Below are 16,947 nucleotides of genomic sequence, written 5' to 3'. Positions count from 1 at the left end.
TACAAATAAAAGGCTATAATAACTGTCAAAGCTGTGTGAAGGGTACACGAGGCAGGTGTCATTTTTTTAATATTTTGTCTGATTTTTTAAAATGTTTGTTTTGTTGGGTTTATAAAAGAGTATAATCAACTACACCCTCAAATAAAAAGAAGACTGAGAATTGAATACCAGCAGTGGCAATGGAGGTCACTGGTGAGACTGAGAAAAGTTTTTCAGTGACATACTGGTTTTGGCACCAAGTCTAGAATGAGTTCAAGAATAGGAGACAACACACTAGGGATGAGTTCAAGAAGAAAATTTAAAATGGGAAGCAGCCAGAGTTCTGTGGAATTAAGAGATGCTTTTCCTTTTTAATCAATGGAGATAAAGAGCTATTTCTCCACTGATAGGAATAAAATAAAACTAAATTTAAAAAGGGGAAAGAAATAATCACCCAAGATAATGGAGAGATAAGAGCAGGGGCATCTTAAGTAGGAAAGGCTGGGATCCAATCACATGGAGGGGTTGGTCTAGTTTGGATGCAGGAGACAGTTCATCTATTTTAAGAGGCTCAAACACAAGCAGATATAAACAAGCTGGCAGATTTGCTGGTAGACAATAAAGTTTAATTTTAATTGCTTCCATGTTCTTCCATAAGCAAGGTGGAAGGAAGGAAGCTGGAAGTGGCCAAAGGTTTAAAGAGATAAGCTATGACATAATCAACTTGGAGAATGGTACATGGATTTACTAAGGAAATACAACAGGCAGTTCAAGCAGCATATCAAGGGAACATTAATAATCACAAGACCTGTAATCATAAGACCAATAAACATGTTATTTTTTTAACCATGTTCTGTTGCTCTGGTACAGGAATGGCCAATGCCAAAATAGGATTGTAAGTAGAGTTCAGATTTTAGTCACTAAAATTATAACGGAGGGAGAAAGGGAAAGAAATTGAAGAATGAAGAGAAGTAAAAAATATTGATGGATCATAGAAAATAAGCAGGGTAAAAAAGAAAGTAATAGTTTAAGGGGATGTCTGGGTACCGTGGTAGAATTTAAAGAATTGTTAGAATGCGAAAAACAGAGAAAACATGGCGTAAAGACAGGAGGTGGTAGTCAAAGAACAGGATGCTTATAACTGGGACTTGACAATGGTTATGGTTATCAATAATGGCAAAGAGAAAGTGAAGACAACGATCTTTTAAGAAAGAAGGTGGTCAGATTGATTACTGATATAAAAAATCACTAAGAATGATATAAGAAATTGAAGGTGGGGGGGATATACATGAATCCTTAAATATCCAGTGAAAACAGAGGAGGCTCAGGGATGACTCCAAAAGGACACATATAGTCTAGTCTAGAGGCATATATTTCAAAGGAGCTCGACTTAACAGGGAGGAACACTGGCTTAGACGGGACATGGACAAACAAGAAGAACATCCATACCTCCCCTTGGGCCTGTGGTATGTGGGACATGAAAGAAAAAACTATTACTTAGAAGGGCTGTAAAGAAGCCCCAGGCGTCAGGGAGAAATCACACTGAACAGTATCATCCAGATCCCAGCCTAAAGTTCACCACCCAAAATGTAAAGATTTTTACTGCCTCTGATGGAAAAACTTTGTTACACTCACATCCAAGAACCCAGTTCTATTTAGCTACTTTGAAAGACAACATTACAAAGTTTTAAGACTTTATTTACCTTCCTGTTGTAATTGAGCCAAGAAAAGTGCAAGGTATGTATCTGATATTAATTCTGGACCCGTCAAAAGAGAATTCAAGTTAAACCACTGGGGGAAAAAAAAAAGTCAATATTTTAGTATATATTATATGAAATAAAGAAGTTTCACATGTTAATAGATATAACCCACTAGTAAGCTTGCCTAAAATAATGAAAATATGCCAAATTGAGGGGGTTTTTTTGAGACTTTTAAAAACAATATGATAAAAAAATGGCATAGAGTTATCACTATTAAATGCTTTTTTAAAGCAGAAGCTTCAGTGAGGCATGGCTACATAACTGTAATCAAAGCTACTCAGGAGGCTGAGGCAGGATTGCAAGTTAGGCAAGCCTCAGCAACTTAAGCAAGACCCTGTCTTAAAATGTACTGGGGATGTAGCTTAGTGGTAGAGTGTACCTCATTCAATCCCCAGTACAGGAAAAAACACCAAAAAAAACAAAAAACAAAAAAAAACTTCAAGCCATAAATTTAAATTCCCTCCACACAGAAACTAATAGTACTTTATAATATCTTTGCTGACAACTATGGCTAAATCTTTTTTCAAAGCATCAATAACTAATCATATCATACTGGAAATATGCAACTACACAAAGTTTTCCCACTACTGATAATTTTGGTGAAAAGAATCCAATTGTAAGAAAGATGAGACATTCCACAAAGAGCACTTATAATCACTAATTCCTTCAACATGTTTACCAAACCACCATCACATGTAATTAACAGGATTTAGTAACTCCTCTTAAGAGTACAACTTTAACCTACAGGATATAAAAAGTTTCAAAGTTGTTGTCAACATCATGAACAATTAAATACTTTTCCTAGATTTTGACATTCCTGATAATACTTTTTTCCAGTCTTCTCTTTTGTTATACAGGTACCTCAAACAAATAGAATCCATAATGAAAAAAAAAAAAAATCTAAATTTTAAAAAAATATATTAATCAGAACTAAAGATAACAAACCAAAATTTGACATCTGTATTGGTCAAAGGTAAATTAGTTCAAAATGTGAAAATTCAATTTTGAAGAACTAAAATTAAAAAAAAAATTCAAAATAATAACATGTTACAGGGTTATTAATAACATGGCTCAGTTGGTACAGTGCTTTCCTCACATGCACAAGGCCCTAGATTCAATCCCCAGCACCACAAAGAAAAAAGAAAAGAAAAAACCTAGTGATTAAACAGAAAAAAAGTGAAATATCTAACTCTTGACATAATTTTCTGAAGATAGGGATTGGGATTGTAGTTCAGGAGTAAAGTGCTTGCCTAGCATACATGAGGACCTCAGTTCAATCCCCAGTACTGCAAGGAAAAAAAAAAAAATCAAAAAACTCCTGAAGTTATAAATAAAATCCAGAGGTTAAATCATCTTGGCAACCTCCTGCTCGGGTTTCTCCCAGAGTGAATTCCCTCTGGGTGACCTATATACTCTAAGTCTCTACATATCTACTCAGGGAGGACTTAAAAAAAAAAAAAAAGGAAGAATTTTTTTAGAGGGGTGCAGGGGATTGAATCCAGAGCCTTGCCTTCATTCACTCTGCCACTGACGTGTGGCTCCAGGTAAGGTAAAGCTGCTTGAAGGTGGCTGACTTCAAAGATGACAGCAGGATATTGTTTCTGAATTATCTTTTATTGATTTAACTCAATGCACTCTTTCTTCACTTCTCTGTTTTGTTTTTCACTCATTTTATTCTTTTAAACAGCTTTATTGAGGTATGACTGATGAGCAATAAATTGCACATACTTAAAATCTACAATTTTAACATGTTTATGCCCATGAAGCCATCCAGACAAGCAAGAGAGTGAAAGCACCCACTATGGCAGGTTTCCAGCACCCTACTGTGGCCCGTGCCTCTTCCTGCTTCCCTCCTTCCTCATCCCCACACCATCACTGGTTAATATACTTTCTGTCACTATAGCTTACTTCCCAGTTTTCTGGACTTTCTTATAAATGGAGCCACACAGAAAACAGTGCTTTTTGTCTGGCTTCTTTCAGCATGGTATTCTGAAATTCATCCATGTTTTTGCATATATTAAGAGTTTATTCTTTTTATTAATCATACAACTTGGTTTTCAATAACCCTCTATTAAAGATTCAAAATTCTGAGCTGGGGTTGTGGCTCAGTGGTAGAGCACTTGCCTAGCATGTGTGAGGCACTGGATTCGATTCTCAGCACCGCATATAAATAAATGAATAAAATAAAGGTCCATCAACATCTAAAAATATATATATTAAAAAAAAAGTTCAAAATTCTAATAAAAAGAACTTTAAATGATTCTGTTTCTTCAAAAAGCTTGTTCAAAACACAATTTTTTTTTTTAGAATTGATTTAATGAAGATGTGTGTATTACAGGGCATTTTAGAATTCTTTGAATAATCTTTTTTTTTTTTTAAGATAGAGAGAAGAGAAAGAGAATTTTTTTAATATTTATTTTTTAGTTTTCAGTGGACACAACATCTTTATTTTATTTTTATGTGGTGCTGAGGATAGAACCCAGCGCCCTGCGCATGCCAGGTGAGTGCGTTACCGCGTGAGCCACATCCCCAGCCCATCTTTTTTTTTTTTTAATATTTATTTTTTAGTTGTAGTTGGACATGATACCTTTATTTTATTTACTTATTTTTATGTGGTGCTGAGAATAGAACCCAGGGCCTTGCACATGCTAAGTGAGTCCTCCACTGCTGAGCCACAATCCCAGCCCGAATAATCTTGATACACAGAAGCAAACTTGTTTGCATACTTTTATTCCTGGTTGACATGATATCAGGCTTTGGGTCAGTACTAGGCTAAATACAAATTTCTAAATGTGAGACTCTAGTGGGCAGAACACATTCATCACAAAAAACCCTACTGAAAAGTAACAACATCTGCACTGTCTTAAATATAAAATTTTTATCATGATAGTTAAATTGTATATGGTTGTCACAAAGAAACCTATAAAAGAAAATCGAATTATCTCTTAAAATAGCAAATATCTATCCATCAAAATTGGAACCACTGAATGGAGGCTGAGAATAAAGCTAAGTGGCAGAGCACTTGCCAACAGGCACAAGGCCCTGGAGATATTACCCAAGAGCCAATAAATTTAAAAGATTGTGACTTATGGGGCTGGGGATATAGCTTAGTTGGTAGAGTGCTTGCCTCAAATGCGCAAGGTCCTGGGTTCAATCCCCAGCACTGCCAAAAAAAAAAACAAAAAAACATACCAAACCCATGCCCCATCTACATTTATGGTCAGTTTCATTTTAAAGGTACTGACCCTTACATTTTAGTTTCAAATAGAGTGCAGAGTGAAAAGAAAGGCAGGAAAAAAAGCAGAAATATTACCTGTTTTCCTAATTTTCTAACTGTAAACCAGTGTTCTTTATAATTGCATATAAATGATTTTTCATTTCTAGAAAAGAGAAAAATACATATTAAATTGAAATAGTAAGAGTTCATATTCATAAAAATTTGGGAAACTTAAGATGTTTACAGTTAAGTATTATTAATTTGTTAAAAAAGTCACACAACTGAATGAACAGCTTAGTGATGTGGTGCCAAAGTACAGCCTTCTGCACCACTTGGGTCAGGTGAGTGCCAGTAAGGAGACTAGAGTACAGGAAACTTAAAAAGGTAGATACTCATGGACATCAAAAGATAAAATAGGGGAAGTCTAAGGGAATGAAACAGGGATAACCAAAACATTCAAAATATATTTTTCTTCATTAACAAATTATAAATTTAAATATAAAATTTAGGAAAAGAGATTCAGAAAAAGCCAAAAAAAAAAAAAAAAAAAAAAAGAAGGTAATCTTACATAGGATCAATCCTGAGCCTCTGATACTCTGGACTGTTGAACAGGATTAGTTCTAAACCCCAAACTTTCAAGGCATTGCTTATAACCTGTTTAAAAAAAATAATAGCAACTTTTCACGAGCTAAACCATTCAATTTCAAATTTAAGTAGCATAGTCATGTTACTTATGTAAGTAATTCCACTTCATATGTACATTTCTCTAAAAGGCTATGGTTTAAAAAAAAAGTGCATCTGCATAGAGATACTACTAAATCCACAAAACACACACACACACACACATATATTTTGTGTTTTTTTTTTTTTTGGCGGAGGGTGGGGGAGAAAGAACGGGGCATTTGACCACTGAGCCACATCCCCAGCCCTTTTTTGTATTTTATTTAGAGAAAGGGTCTCACTGAGTTACTTAGCACCTTGAGTTTTACTGAGGCTGGCTTTGAACTGGCAATCCTCCTGCCTCAGCCTCCCAAGCCACTGGGATTACAGGTGTGCGCTACTGCACCTGGCACACATATGTATTTTTAAAAAGTGCTTTTTATAACCAGGTTCCTGAGATGTTCAAAAATCCAGATGTGTATTCCGTCATGTTGATGCTGTTCTTAAAACTAGTTCATGATATAGATCTGATAATCTGGCTGCTGTGGGCACTGCGTTTGAAAAGTTACATCCAACTCACCACCTGCAATGTCAGTAATCATACATCTACTAAAATAAGTTCTTCTTGGGAATTTAGACTGTGAGTTTCTTCCTGTGGTCATGAGTTTGTAATTTGTAGAACAAAAGACAAATTGATTATTTCCAGCTGTTTGAGAAACAGGGAAATCTCTAAAAATTCATTCTCTGGCCTCCAAGGTGGCCAATAAAGAAGCAAGTCATCCCAGTAGCAGTGCAAGCAAGCAGTGAGTGCAACGCAGTGGGCAGGTCAACCGTGAGGAAAGCAGTGCTGCTGCACAGGAAATGCCAGTGCTGGGCCACTCTTACTCTGTCCCCAGCCCAGCTGAGTGGCCCTCACCATTAAGAGCGAAATGAAGAGGCACTGCATGGAAAGGCTGCTGAATGAGAAGTCTAAAGACAGTAGCACAGGGGAATGGAAACCAAGATACTTGCAGAAGTAGGTTCCTCAGAGGAGAGCCTCGTACTACAGAAACAGGACACATCCACGGACAAAAGAAACTCAAATGTGCATAACAACCACAGGACTGAAAATGTAGCTTGGTGACAGAATCTGCACTTAGCATGTGAGTAAGTAAATAAATGGAGCAATAAAAAAAAAAAAATAGATCAAAAGCTACAGACCATAAAGCTATAAGGCTAATTTAAAGGGAAGATAAGGCAGATGGGGGTGTGGCTCAGCAGTAGAGCACTTGCCTCCCACCTGTGAGGCACTGGATTAGATCCTCAGCACTACATAAAAGCAAATAAACAAAATAAAGATATTGTATCCATGTATAACTACAAAATATTTTTTAAATAAAATAAAGGAAAGATAAGAAGAAGCCAGGCGCAGTAGCACATGCTATAATCTCAGTGGCTTGAGAGGCTGAGGCAGGAGGATCGCGGGTGTTCAAAGTAGGCGCTAAGGGGCTGGGGATGTGGCTCAAGCGGTAGCGCGCTCGCCTGCCATGCGTGCGGCCCGGGTTCGATCCTCAGCACCACATACAAAGATGTTGTGTCCGCCAAATACTGAAAAATAAATATTAAAATTCTCTCTCTCTCTCTCTCTCTCTCCCCCAATCTCTTAAAAAAAAAAAAAAAAAAACAAAGTAGGCGCTAAGCAGCTCAGTGAGACCCTGTCTCTAAATAAAATACAAAATAGGGCTGGGGATGTGGCTCAGTGGTCAAGTGCCCCTGAGTTCAATCCCTGGTACCAAAAAAAAAAAAAAAGTGGGTGGGGGAGGTAAGAAGTTATTAGATTTTCTCAAATTCACCCAAGAGATAATAAATTTAAAAGATTATGACTTATGGGGCTGGGGATATAGCTTAGTTGGTAGAGTGCTTGCCTTGAATGCGCAAGGTCCTGGGTTCAATCCCCAGCACCACAAAAAGAGAAGGAAAAAAAAGATTGTGACTTATTAGATATAAGGTTATTATCACCCAGATACAAAGTAAATAATCTTTCTCAAAATGTGATTATTATATTGGTCTTGGGTTGTGGCTCGGTGATAGAGCGCTTGCTAGCAAGTGTGATGCACTGGGTTGGATTCTCAACACTGCATATAAATAAAGTCCACTAACAACTAAAGAAAAATTTTAAAGATAAATAATGGTACTGTATTCATCTACAACCAAAAAATATTTTTTAAAAAAGTGATTATGGGCTGAGGTTGTGGCTCAGAGGTGGAGCTTGCCTAGCACGTGAGAGGCCCTGGGTTCAACCTTCAGCACCACATTAAGAAAAATAAATAAATAAGTAAAATAAAGGTGTGTGTCCAACTACAAATAAAAAGTAAATATTTTTTTAAAAAGCGGTTATTATGAAGGTCAAGGGTTGAATGCTTTCTTTCATGTGTGGAAGCTAGAGAGGAAAAAGGAAAAAAAAGGTGATCTCCTAAAAATCAAAGGGAGATCAGTAGAGGAAAGAGACAAAAGGGTGGGAGGTTAGGAGGGAGGGGAAAGCACTAGGGAGCAATACTGGCCAAATTATATTGTTATATTGTTTGCATCTATGAATATGTAACAACAAATTCCAACAATATATACAACAATAATGTGCCAACAAAAAAATGTGGAAAGAAGAAAAGTGATTATTATATAATCTTTGTGTTCAAACTTATCTATATAAAAATCTAGTACTCTGTGGACAATCCACTGGAGGGATTTCTGAAGGTCCTATCATTACAGTGATTATAAAAGGCTGTGAAAAGATCCTCCCTAAACCATTAACTGAGTTTAATGTGCATGGGAAGCACACAGCACTTTGTACGTGCTGGCAACTACGTACCTGAATAGAAAAAAAGCCACTATCATCCATATTCCCAGAAGGCTGCTGTTCATTTTTATGGACAGTTGAAGGGGGAGGTGGGGAGGAAAAAAATTATCATTAGTGTGCATAATTTAAAATAACATGCATTACCATTTACAAAATCAACGGCAGAGTTGTAATTAGCAAGTCAGATTCCTACAGGAAGAAAGGCTAATCCTCTTCTCAACAGTACCCACGTTTTTTAAAAATGTGACTTAAGTGAATTTAAAATCAGTACCTGTAAAAATGTGCGATAGTCTTCACTAGTAACTCCTCCTTCTGCCATTCTCATCCTTTCTTCTTCATCCAGCTGATGTGCGATGGAGGATAATTCCACAGGGCTAAAATATTCTCCTTGCAATAGATTATTCAAGCAATGTTGAGCACAAAGCGAGCCTTCTTGCTAATATTTCCAGAAGAAAAAATTCAAATGTTATTTATTAAGTAGATCTGTATAGTTTCCTCTTTTTCTTCCCCTAAGTACTAGGGATTGAACACTGAGCTACATACCCAGCCCTTTTTAAAAATTTTTTTAATTTTGAAACAGGATCTTGCTAAGTAGCCAAGGATGTCCTCACACTTGCAATCCTCTAGCCTCCCAAGTAGCTGGGATCACAGATGTGCACCACAATGCCAGCTAAATTTGCATAGTATCTTCTGCAAATTTTAATCTTAACTTTTTAATATAGTCAAACCAAACCTCTTAAGACTTAGACAAACATAATTAATATAAATTATGTACTTTTATTTGTCAACATTTATTTTACAGTTCTATTAATGAAACTATAATTATTTAGTTATATGATCAAAAACTAGGAGTAAATATAGTAAATAAACATAACCTATAAAATCTCATATTTTACTAAAATCTACTCTTTAAAAACACTTAAAATATTTAATTTTCAGTACCTAAAATATATTTGCTTTTGGCAAATCACAAGGCAAATTACAAATGCTGAAAGGGAGTTGTAATCACTAGAACATTTATTCTTTAAATCTCTACTGGTCTAAACACTTGTCCTAGAATTTCAGATTTCAAGAACTGGTAAAGGTGAGAAAAATTCTGTCCCATGTTAAGCTTATAGCTTTAGAGCTGAGGTTTTCTTCAAGAAATCCTGCAGCTGATGTTATATAGAGTACCATGAACAGAACTATCCCACACTGACCCTGAGAGTCCACTCATAGACAAACCAGCAAGAGGAACAACATCCAAGCTCAAGAAAAGAATGGAGACTTATGGATGGATGAGATCCCTCCCTGTGACACAGACCCAAGGTTTGCCTCTCCATGTGACAATGGCAGATGGGACAACATTTCCTTCTGCTAACCCAGATCTCCTGAATTGTCCTGCCCCAAGAAGGTGTACTCCTTAATTCAAGTGGTGTGACATCATGCAATTTGTTCTGAGCTATGTTACGTGGTGTTGGTGACCTCAAAGAGCACTACCTACAAAGACACAAAATTGTCCTGATGAATGACAGAAAGCGTCTAGCTAGGCGCAGTGGCACACACCTGGCCCAGCAACTTGGGAGGCTGAGGCAGGAGGATGCACAATTTTGCAGGAACAAAAAGATACAGGGTATATGTATGTAAAAGAATAGAAAGGCAGCATTGAGGCAGTCAAAGTTGGGGCTGAAGTAAGTTTAATCTTCATAGTTGGGTTAAGGGATAAGTGGGTTTGAATTGAAAGGTACCTCTCCCTCAAGTCATAGACACCATGGTGAGAGACTTCTTTGTATCTATCTCGTTTTCCTTCTACTGTGTATCTGTTGCCATACAGCAAGCGCCCACCCTGCCCCAAACAATGTAAAGTGGGGGAATATGCAGATGTTCTAGTTCTACTGGGAAAAAAAAGACAAATAAGCATTTCACAAGAAGATAGCCAAATAATGCAAAAAACGGTACTCAACTTCAGTGGTCATCAGGGAAATATATATTAAAATCACAGTGTGTTCCGACTACACACTCTCCAGAACAGCTAAAATGGTGAAAAGAATTAGAGACAAAAAATCTGTCACATGTTGGGGGGAATGTAAATTAGCATAATCACTTTGGAAAAATCTTTAGAGTATCTTGCTAAAGTTGAAATATCCATACCCTATGATCAGCATTTCCAATATTAGCTACATAATACAAGCATGTGAAGACATGTATAGAGGGTTCATAAAAGCTCTGTTGTAATGCCTCCCAAACTGAAGACTATCTGAATGGAAAACCAACATCAAAGAATAAATTGTGTTATTCCAAAGAAATACTCTATAACAATGAGAATAAATTAATTATAACTAACTATAACAATATGGATGAATTTCTCATATAAATTAAAAAAAGAAAATAGGGCTGGAGGTATAGCTCAGTGGTACAGCACTTGCCTAGCATGTGCAAAGCCATAGGTTTGATACCCAGCACTGAAAAACCAAACCAAACCCAGATTCAGAAGAGAACATGCTGTATGACTCCACTTACAAAAGCTCAAAAACAGGCAAAACTTATCTACTGTAATTAGAATTGGTGGGAGTGAGTGTAGGGGTGGAGGAGGAGCTCCTACCTGGAAGAGAGGCACAAGAAGCTTTCAGGATGTAGGTACATCTCCTCTGACTTGATCTAAGTGTTGTTTACATGTGTGTTCATTTTAAGTGCTAAATTTCCATAATTGAAAGCTAAGTTTTGGTAGAGAGGTGTTTTATAAACCATTTGGATATCACTATTTTGATATGATATATTAAGTATGGTGATCATAATTTGTGAACTCCAAACAAAGGATGAATCCTAACAGCAGCACAGAAAATTGACATTACCCCTGTTTCCAGAAAACCCAGTGTCTGGTTACTCTGTTAATACCTATAAAGGGGACGGGACTGGAGCACAATAGTCAATGCCTTGTCCAGGATCATTCAGACACCACTTGGCAGAGCTGGAGTTCCAACCCAGATACAGGTTTCAAAGTCTGTACTACTACCACTTTCTCAAGCCACTTACCTGGAATTTGGCTTTTGCTCAGTCCTAAATACCCTAAAGACAGCTAAGAGCCAGCAACCACAAAAAGGCATGATGGATATCACAAAGTCAAAGCTCAGTATCTTTTCATGATTCTAATTCCCATTTCATATTATATTAAAAGTACCAATTTAGATGACACAGTGATGACACCAAGAGCAGTGAGCAATATAAGTGATAACAAAAATGACAAAAAGCATCTAGCTAGGCACAGTGGCACACTACCTGGCTCAGCAACTTGGGAGGCTGAGGCAGGAGGATCTTGAGTACAAACCCAGCCTCAGTAACTTAGCAAGGCCCTAAGAAACTCAGCGAGACCCTGTCTCTAATAAAATATAAAAAAGGGATGGGGGTGTAGCTTGGTGGTTAAGCACCTCTGGGTTCAATCCCTGGTCCCCCAAAAGACCCCACCAAAAGACAGAAAGCAAGCACCAGAAAAAGAACCCTAAAATACCTATAAAATCAGCAGTTATTGGTCATTTAGTATTAGGGTTTAGGTTAGGGCTTGATAAATTTTAGCATTGGGAACAAATTCAACCTGCTCCAATAGCTAAGAATAGTTTTTATATTTTTAGACAGTTGATAAAACACACACCACACACACACAAATATGTGATAGAAGCCAGGCATGGTGAAGCACACTTGTATCCCAGTGGCTCAGGAGGCTGAGGCAGGAGGATTGAGAGTTCAAAGCCAGCCTCAGCAGCTTCATGAGACCTGTCTCTAAATAAAATAAAAAAAAAAAAAAAAAGAGAGAGCTGGGGATTGTGGCTTGATGATTAAGTTCCCCTGGTTCAATTCCTGGTACCAAATAAAAGAAAATATGTGATAGAGACATATATGGCCAGCAAAACTTTAAAATAGCTACAGATAATGTTGTTTAAATAGCACTGCATACATCTTAGATGCTCAAGGAACTGTGTTTTGTTTGTTTTGATATTTTTTGAGATGGAGCCTCATTACGTTGCCTCAGCTGGCCTCAAAGGACCCTCCTGTCTCAGCCTCAGAAGTAGATGGGACCACAGGGTACACACCACTATGCCCAGCTAAGGAACTCTCTCGATACATTCAAATATCTATTATCTTAGACTGCCAGAGATCTATCAATGAACAACAGCTTTTCATGCTCTAACTTAATAAGGGTACTCAAAGTGAAAAATAGGAAAACCAATAATCCAAGATAACAGTTTGTGGGGCTGGGGATGTGGCTCAAGCGGTAGCATGCTTGCCTGGCATGCGTGCAGCCCGGGTTCGATCCTCAGCACCACATACAAAGATGTGTCCACTGAAAACTAAAAAATAAATATTAAAAATTCTCTCTCTAAAAAAAAATGAATAAATAAATAACAGGTTGCAAGCCCTCTGCAGGCAGAGATTCCTACCTACACAGGTGGGATTTTTTCCTTTTTCTTTTTTGGAGCCAAAGTTGGTTCTGTTTCAAGGGTTAAATATGTGTTGTGGAAGGGAAGAGAATACTCTGAAAAATGGTACATTAAGCTCAAACATTCTCAAACTGGACTGAGTGCATGATTTACAATGGAACCAATGGTTACAGGTACATTCTCTTGAAATGTGCCAGAACTTTAAGAGTCTTTATACACTAGGGCCATATAAGTTGATGATAAAGATAAATGTATTCCCCTAAAGTGTTTTTTTGGTACCAGAGATTAAATCCAGGGAAGCTTAATCACCGAGCCACATCCCCAGCCTCTTTTATATCTTATTAAAGACAGGGTCTCACTGAGTTGCTTAGGGCCTCACTGAATTGCTGAGGCTGGATTTGAATTGGGATTATAGGCATGCACTATGATGCGCCACTAAAGTGTTTTAAGTCAATACACATGCTGAAAATTCAGAGTGACCTCTTTTGGGTATGTAGATTTTCCATCAGACAAGTGTTCAACAACTTCTTTTTTTTTTTCCTGCAATGCTGGAGATGGAACTCAGGCCTCTCATTCCCACATTCTAGGTGAGCACTCTACTACAGACCTACATTCCCAGCCCTTTTTTAAAAAATTTAATTTGAAACAGGGTCTCATTAAACTGCCTAGTTGGCCTCAAACTTCCCATTCTCCTTCCTCAGCCTCTCAAGTAGCTGGGATTACAGGCATGCATGCTCATCTTTTGAATCCACGGTTCAGTCGTTCCTGAAATCTATCCAGATGAAGTAACAATATTGTTAAAAATATATGAGCTGGGTGAGGTGGCACACCAGCTTGAGCCCAGCTAAATTGGAAGATGAGGCAGGCAGGAGGATTGCCAAATTGGAGGTCAGCCTCAGTATCTTAGCAAGATACTAAGTAACTTAGTGAGACCCTATCTTAAAAAATAAATAAATAGGGCTGGGGATGTGACTCATGCGGTAGCGCGCTCGCCTGGCATACGTGCGGCCCGGGTTTGATCCTCAGCACCACATACAAACAAAGATGTTGTGTCCGCTGAGAACTAAAAAATAAATATTAAAATTCTCTCTCTCTTAAAATAAATAAATAAATAGGGTTAGGATGTAGCTAAGTGATAAAAGCGCCTCTGGGTTCAATCTTCACTGCCCCCCCCAAAAACAAACAAATAACATATGAATCTCACCAAGCAGAAAGTGTCCAAAGTCTTCCATGCCAAAACATTTTGTTCTATGCCAAAGCCTTTGAAAATTAATTATAAAAATATATACATGCAAGAACACCATGGCACACACACATAATCCCAGGCTAAGGCAGAAGGACTGATGATGCAGGTCAGCCTGGACAATTAACATTGAGACCCCTATCTCAAAAATAAACAATAAGAAGGCTCAGTGGTAGAATGCCCCTGGGCTCATTCTCTAGTATGAAAACACACACTCACACAACATGTATATTTCTCAATCTCCTTAGCTAAACAACTAAATCTTTCTTGCCCAAAACTCATAAATCTGTCCAACCAAGTAAAAAGATTACTGCTAATTGTAGCGCTGAGTACTTCCATCCCCATACATAAAAATTGTTCTGTTCCAGTTTCAGGACATTCTGAAATGTTTTCTAAAATTTTGAAATACTTCCTAAAAAGTACTGCATTTAACAATTTATTTATATTTCAGATTTATGCCATGTTTTTCTGACTTTGCTTTGACTGTGGTGCAGGTATGTGTGAATTTTTACATGTCTTGGATGAATGATCACTCATAGGTACTTAATAAAACAAAAAAACCTTTGCTCCTACTAAATAATAGCCTCATTAACAGCCCTTTCCAAACATGAAACTATTATGAAACAAGATATCATATGCCAAAACTGTCCCAGGAAAGCTTCACTCACACCCAAATGGATTAATAATTGTATATGAGAAAAGACCAGTTTCTCAGGATGCCACAGACAGTATCTTCAGTTCGTGGCCACTGGAGAATTAAGGCGAGAACAAGGCTGGGCAGATCACAACAAAATTATTTCATTTCACGCCTAATACCTAAAACCAAAGCTGGCCTCCCAATCCGGAAAGATGGAACACCAAAAGAAACCAAACCCACATCCCGTAATAAAAACTCTTGTGACGACTTCCCTACTGCACTTCCTAAGTGTCAGGCCCTACAATGGGCGAGTCAAGGTCCCCGCCCACGGAAGGCTCACGAACCTAGCGCAGGACATGAATTAGACCCCAAAGATCTAACTGCATGGGGGAGGATTCCATTGTAGAACCGGAGAGCCCAGGAAAGGGAAAGTTCATTCTGCCCAGGGTGGGCTGGTGGAGTTGGAAAGGGTCCAGCGAGGTGTTGGAGAGGTGACTAGCCATACTCTAGTAGGAGAGGTGGGGGACAGAAGGAATCCTCCAAAAAGGCTACGCGAAGTGGCGGAGAACCGGCAAAGCTATCCCGCCCAGCGCCGCCCCCGGCCGGCCCGGCTCTCGTTCTCTCCGGGCTCCCGGAATGGGTGCCGCAGGGGCGGAGGGCGCCTTGGGGACGTAGGGGAAGCTCCCCAACCCGGGCCGAGCAGGCAGGCGGCACCCCTCGTCCGGCAAGGTCGGGATCGGGGCACCTCGGGCCCCACCCAACTCCCGCGGAGACTGCGATACCGCACCCCAAGACCGCCACCGCACCGCGGACTGGTTCCCACCGAACGCGGACACTCACTTTCTCGTGGAAGATGGACTCCATGTTTATTTGTCTGGAGCCAACGGCCCCCGCGCGGAACCAGCCCCCTCCAGCTCCGCCCCCGACCCCACCCCTCCGCCCACCCCGCCCCGCCCCGCCCCGCCCCAGCCCTGGCCACGTGCCTCACGCAGACCAATCATCCCCGAGGATGTGGGTCACGTGGAGCAAAGAGGCGATGAACGCGGGGGCGGCAAATGCAGAGACACGTGACCTTGGCAGCTCAACCTCCTATCTCTTGCTTTCTGAGGGTGCTGCAGCGCCACCTGCAGTCTGGAGGATCTTCTGAGCCTCCCACCTATTGCTATGGCTTTGGTTTCTAGGGATGTAGATGAGGACCAACCAGCAGGATTCTATGTTCCTTTTGTTTTCTGCTTTACTTTACACTTTCTACTTTTCATATTTGCATGTAATTAATATTTTCTTCCTCCTTCCCCACTGAAATCCTTATTAAAGTATCATCACATTCCCCCAATATTTGGTACTTATGTAAAATAATGTTCATATTTAATAAGCTTACTACAAAGTAGCCATCTGACCAAGTGTTTTGCATATAACATTTAATACAACAAGCTTTGATATGGGTGTTGTTATTATTCCTCAAACACACATGAGGAAAATGAGGCATGGAGAGGTTAAGAAGGCATAATGTCTAAGATTAAATAGTCAGTTGCCTTGCTAGGATGAAATTTAGGCATCTTGTTACTGAGAAAGTATGTGACTCCATTTTTGAGAAACCAGCTTCTACCTCAAGGCCTGTTCAGAGGGAGGGGGCATGACCCTTTTTCTTGGGAAAACCCACAGAGCAGTCCAAGGCACATAGCCACCCTGCTGAGTTGTTTGTATGTAAATAATTGGAGAGATCTGCGGTGCCAGGTGTCCCTGACTCAGTTAAGCTAGGTGAGGACCCATAGCAACCCCCTAGCAACCACCAATCAGAGTGAGACAAGGAAAATACCTGAAATGCCAGGAGTCCCTCCCAGTAGTTGATTGTTAACAGGATTAGGCAACCCTGCAAGTTTAGCATATACACTCTTGCAACCCCTTGAAGCCTAAACCAATCAGTTCAAACTTATCCATTGCTTGAACTAACCAATCATCCTTACCTGACTTGTTCGCGCCAATCAATGTTAAGAGTTGTTGTTTGATTTTCCCGCGGTATAAAATGATTTGCGTGTGATGTTGTGACGCATAGAGTTTCCCCAAAAAAACTATAAATCCTCACTGAACTAAGGGTCAGGACTCACTCCTGAGTCTAGGCTCGAGCTTGCAATAAAGACTTTTGTGTGATTGCAAGAATTCGGCTCCTTGGGCTGGGGATGTGGCTCAAGCGTTAGTGCGCTCGCCT

General features: G+C 39.1%; 1 protein-coding gene across 2 annotated transcripts in view; it reads right to left on the bottom strand.

The window, feature by feature from the left end:
- Positions 1–15,641, bottom strand: part of Atxn3 (ataxin 3) — a 39,560-nt gene extending 23,919 nt beyond the window's left edge. The window contains exons 1-6 of one of the 2 annotated variants that reach the window (XM_076849738.2): positions 15,582–15,641; positions 8,721–8,885; positions 8,462–8,506; positions 5,525–5,610; positions 5,053–5,119; positions 1,683–1,770 (exon numbers count right to left, since the gene is read on the bottom strand). In XM_076849738.2, the coding sequence (XP_076705853.2) occupies positions 1,683–1,770; positions 5,053–5,119; positions 5,525–5,610; positions 8,462–8,506; positions 8,721–8,885; positions 15,582–15,605 (475 nt within the window). In that variant the 5' untranslated portion in view covers positions 15,606–15,641. Of the gene's footprint in view, positions 1–1,682; positions 1,771–5,052; positions 5,120–5,524; positions 5,611–8,461; positions 8,507–8,720; positions 8,886–15,581 lie in introns of those variants that run through there. The other variant, XM_076849739.2, reaches the window with a different exon arrangement.
- Between the last annotated feature and the right edge of the window lie 1,306 nt (positions 15,642–16,947).

This window comes from Callospermophilus lateralis, chromosome 3 (genome assembly GCF_048772815.1).
Source record: "Callospermophilus lateralis isolate mCalLat2 chromosome 3, mCalLat2.hap1, whole genome shotgun sequence".
NCBI lineage: Eukaryota > Metazoa > Chordata > Mammalia > Rodentia > Sciuridae > Callospermophilus > Callospermophilus lateralis.
The sequence above is the reverse complement of the archived record's forward strand: the minus strand, read 5'-3'. Positions and strand labels throughout refer to the sequence as shown.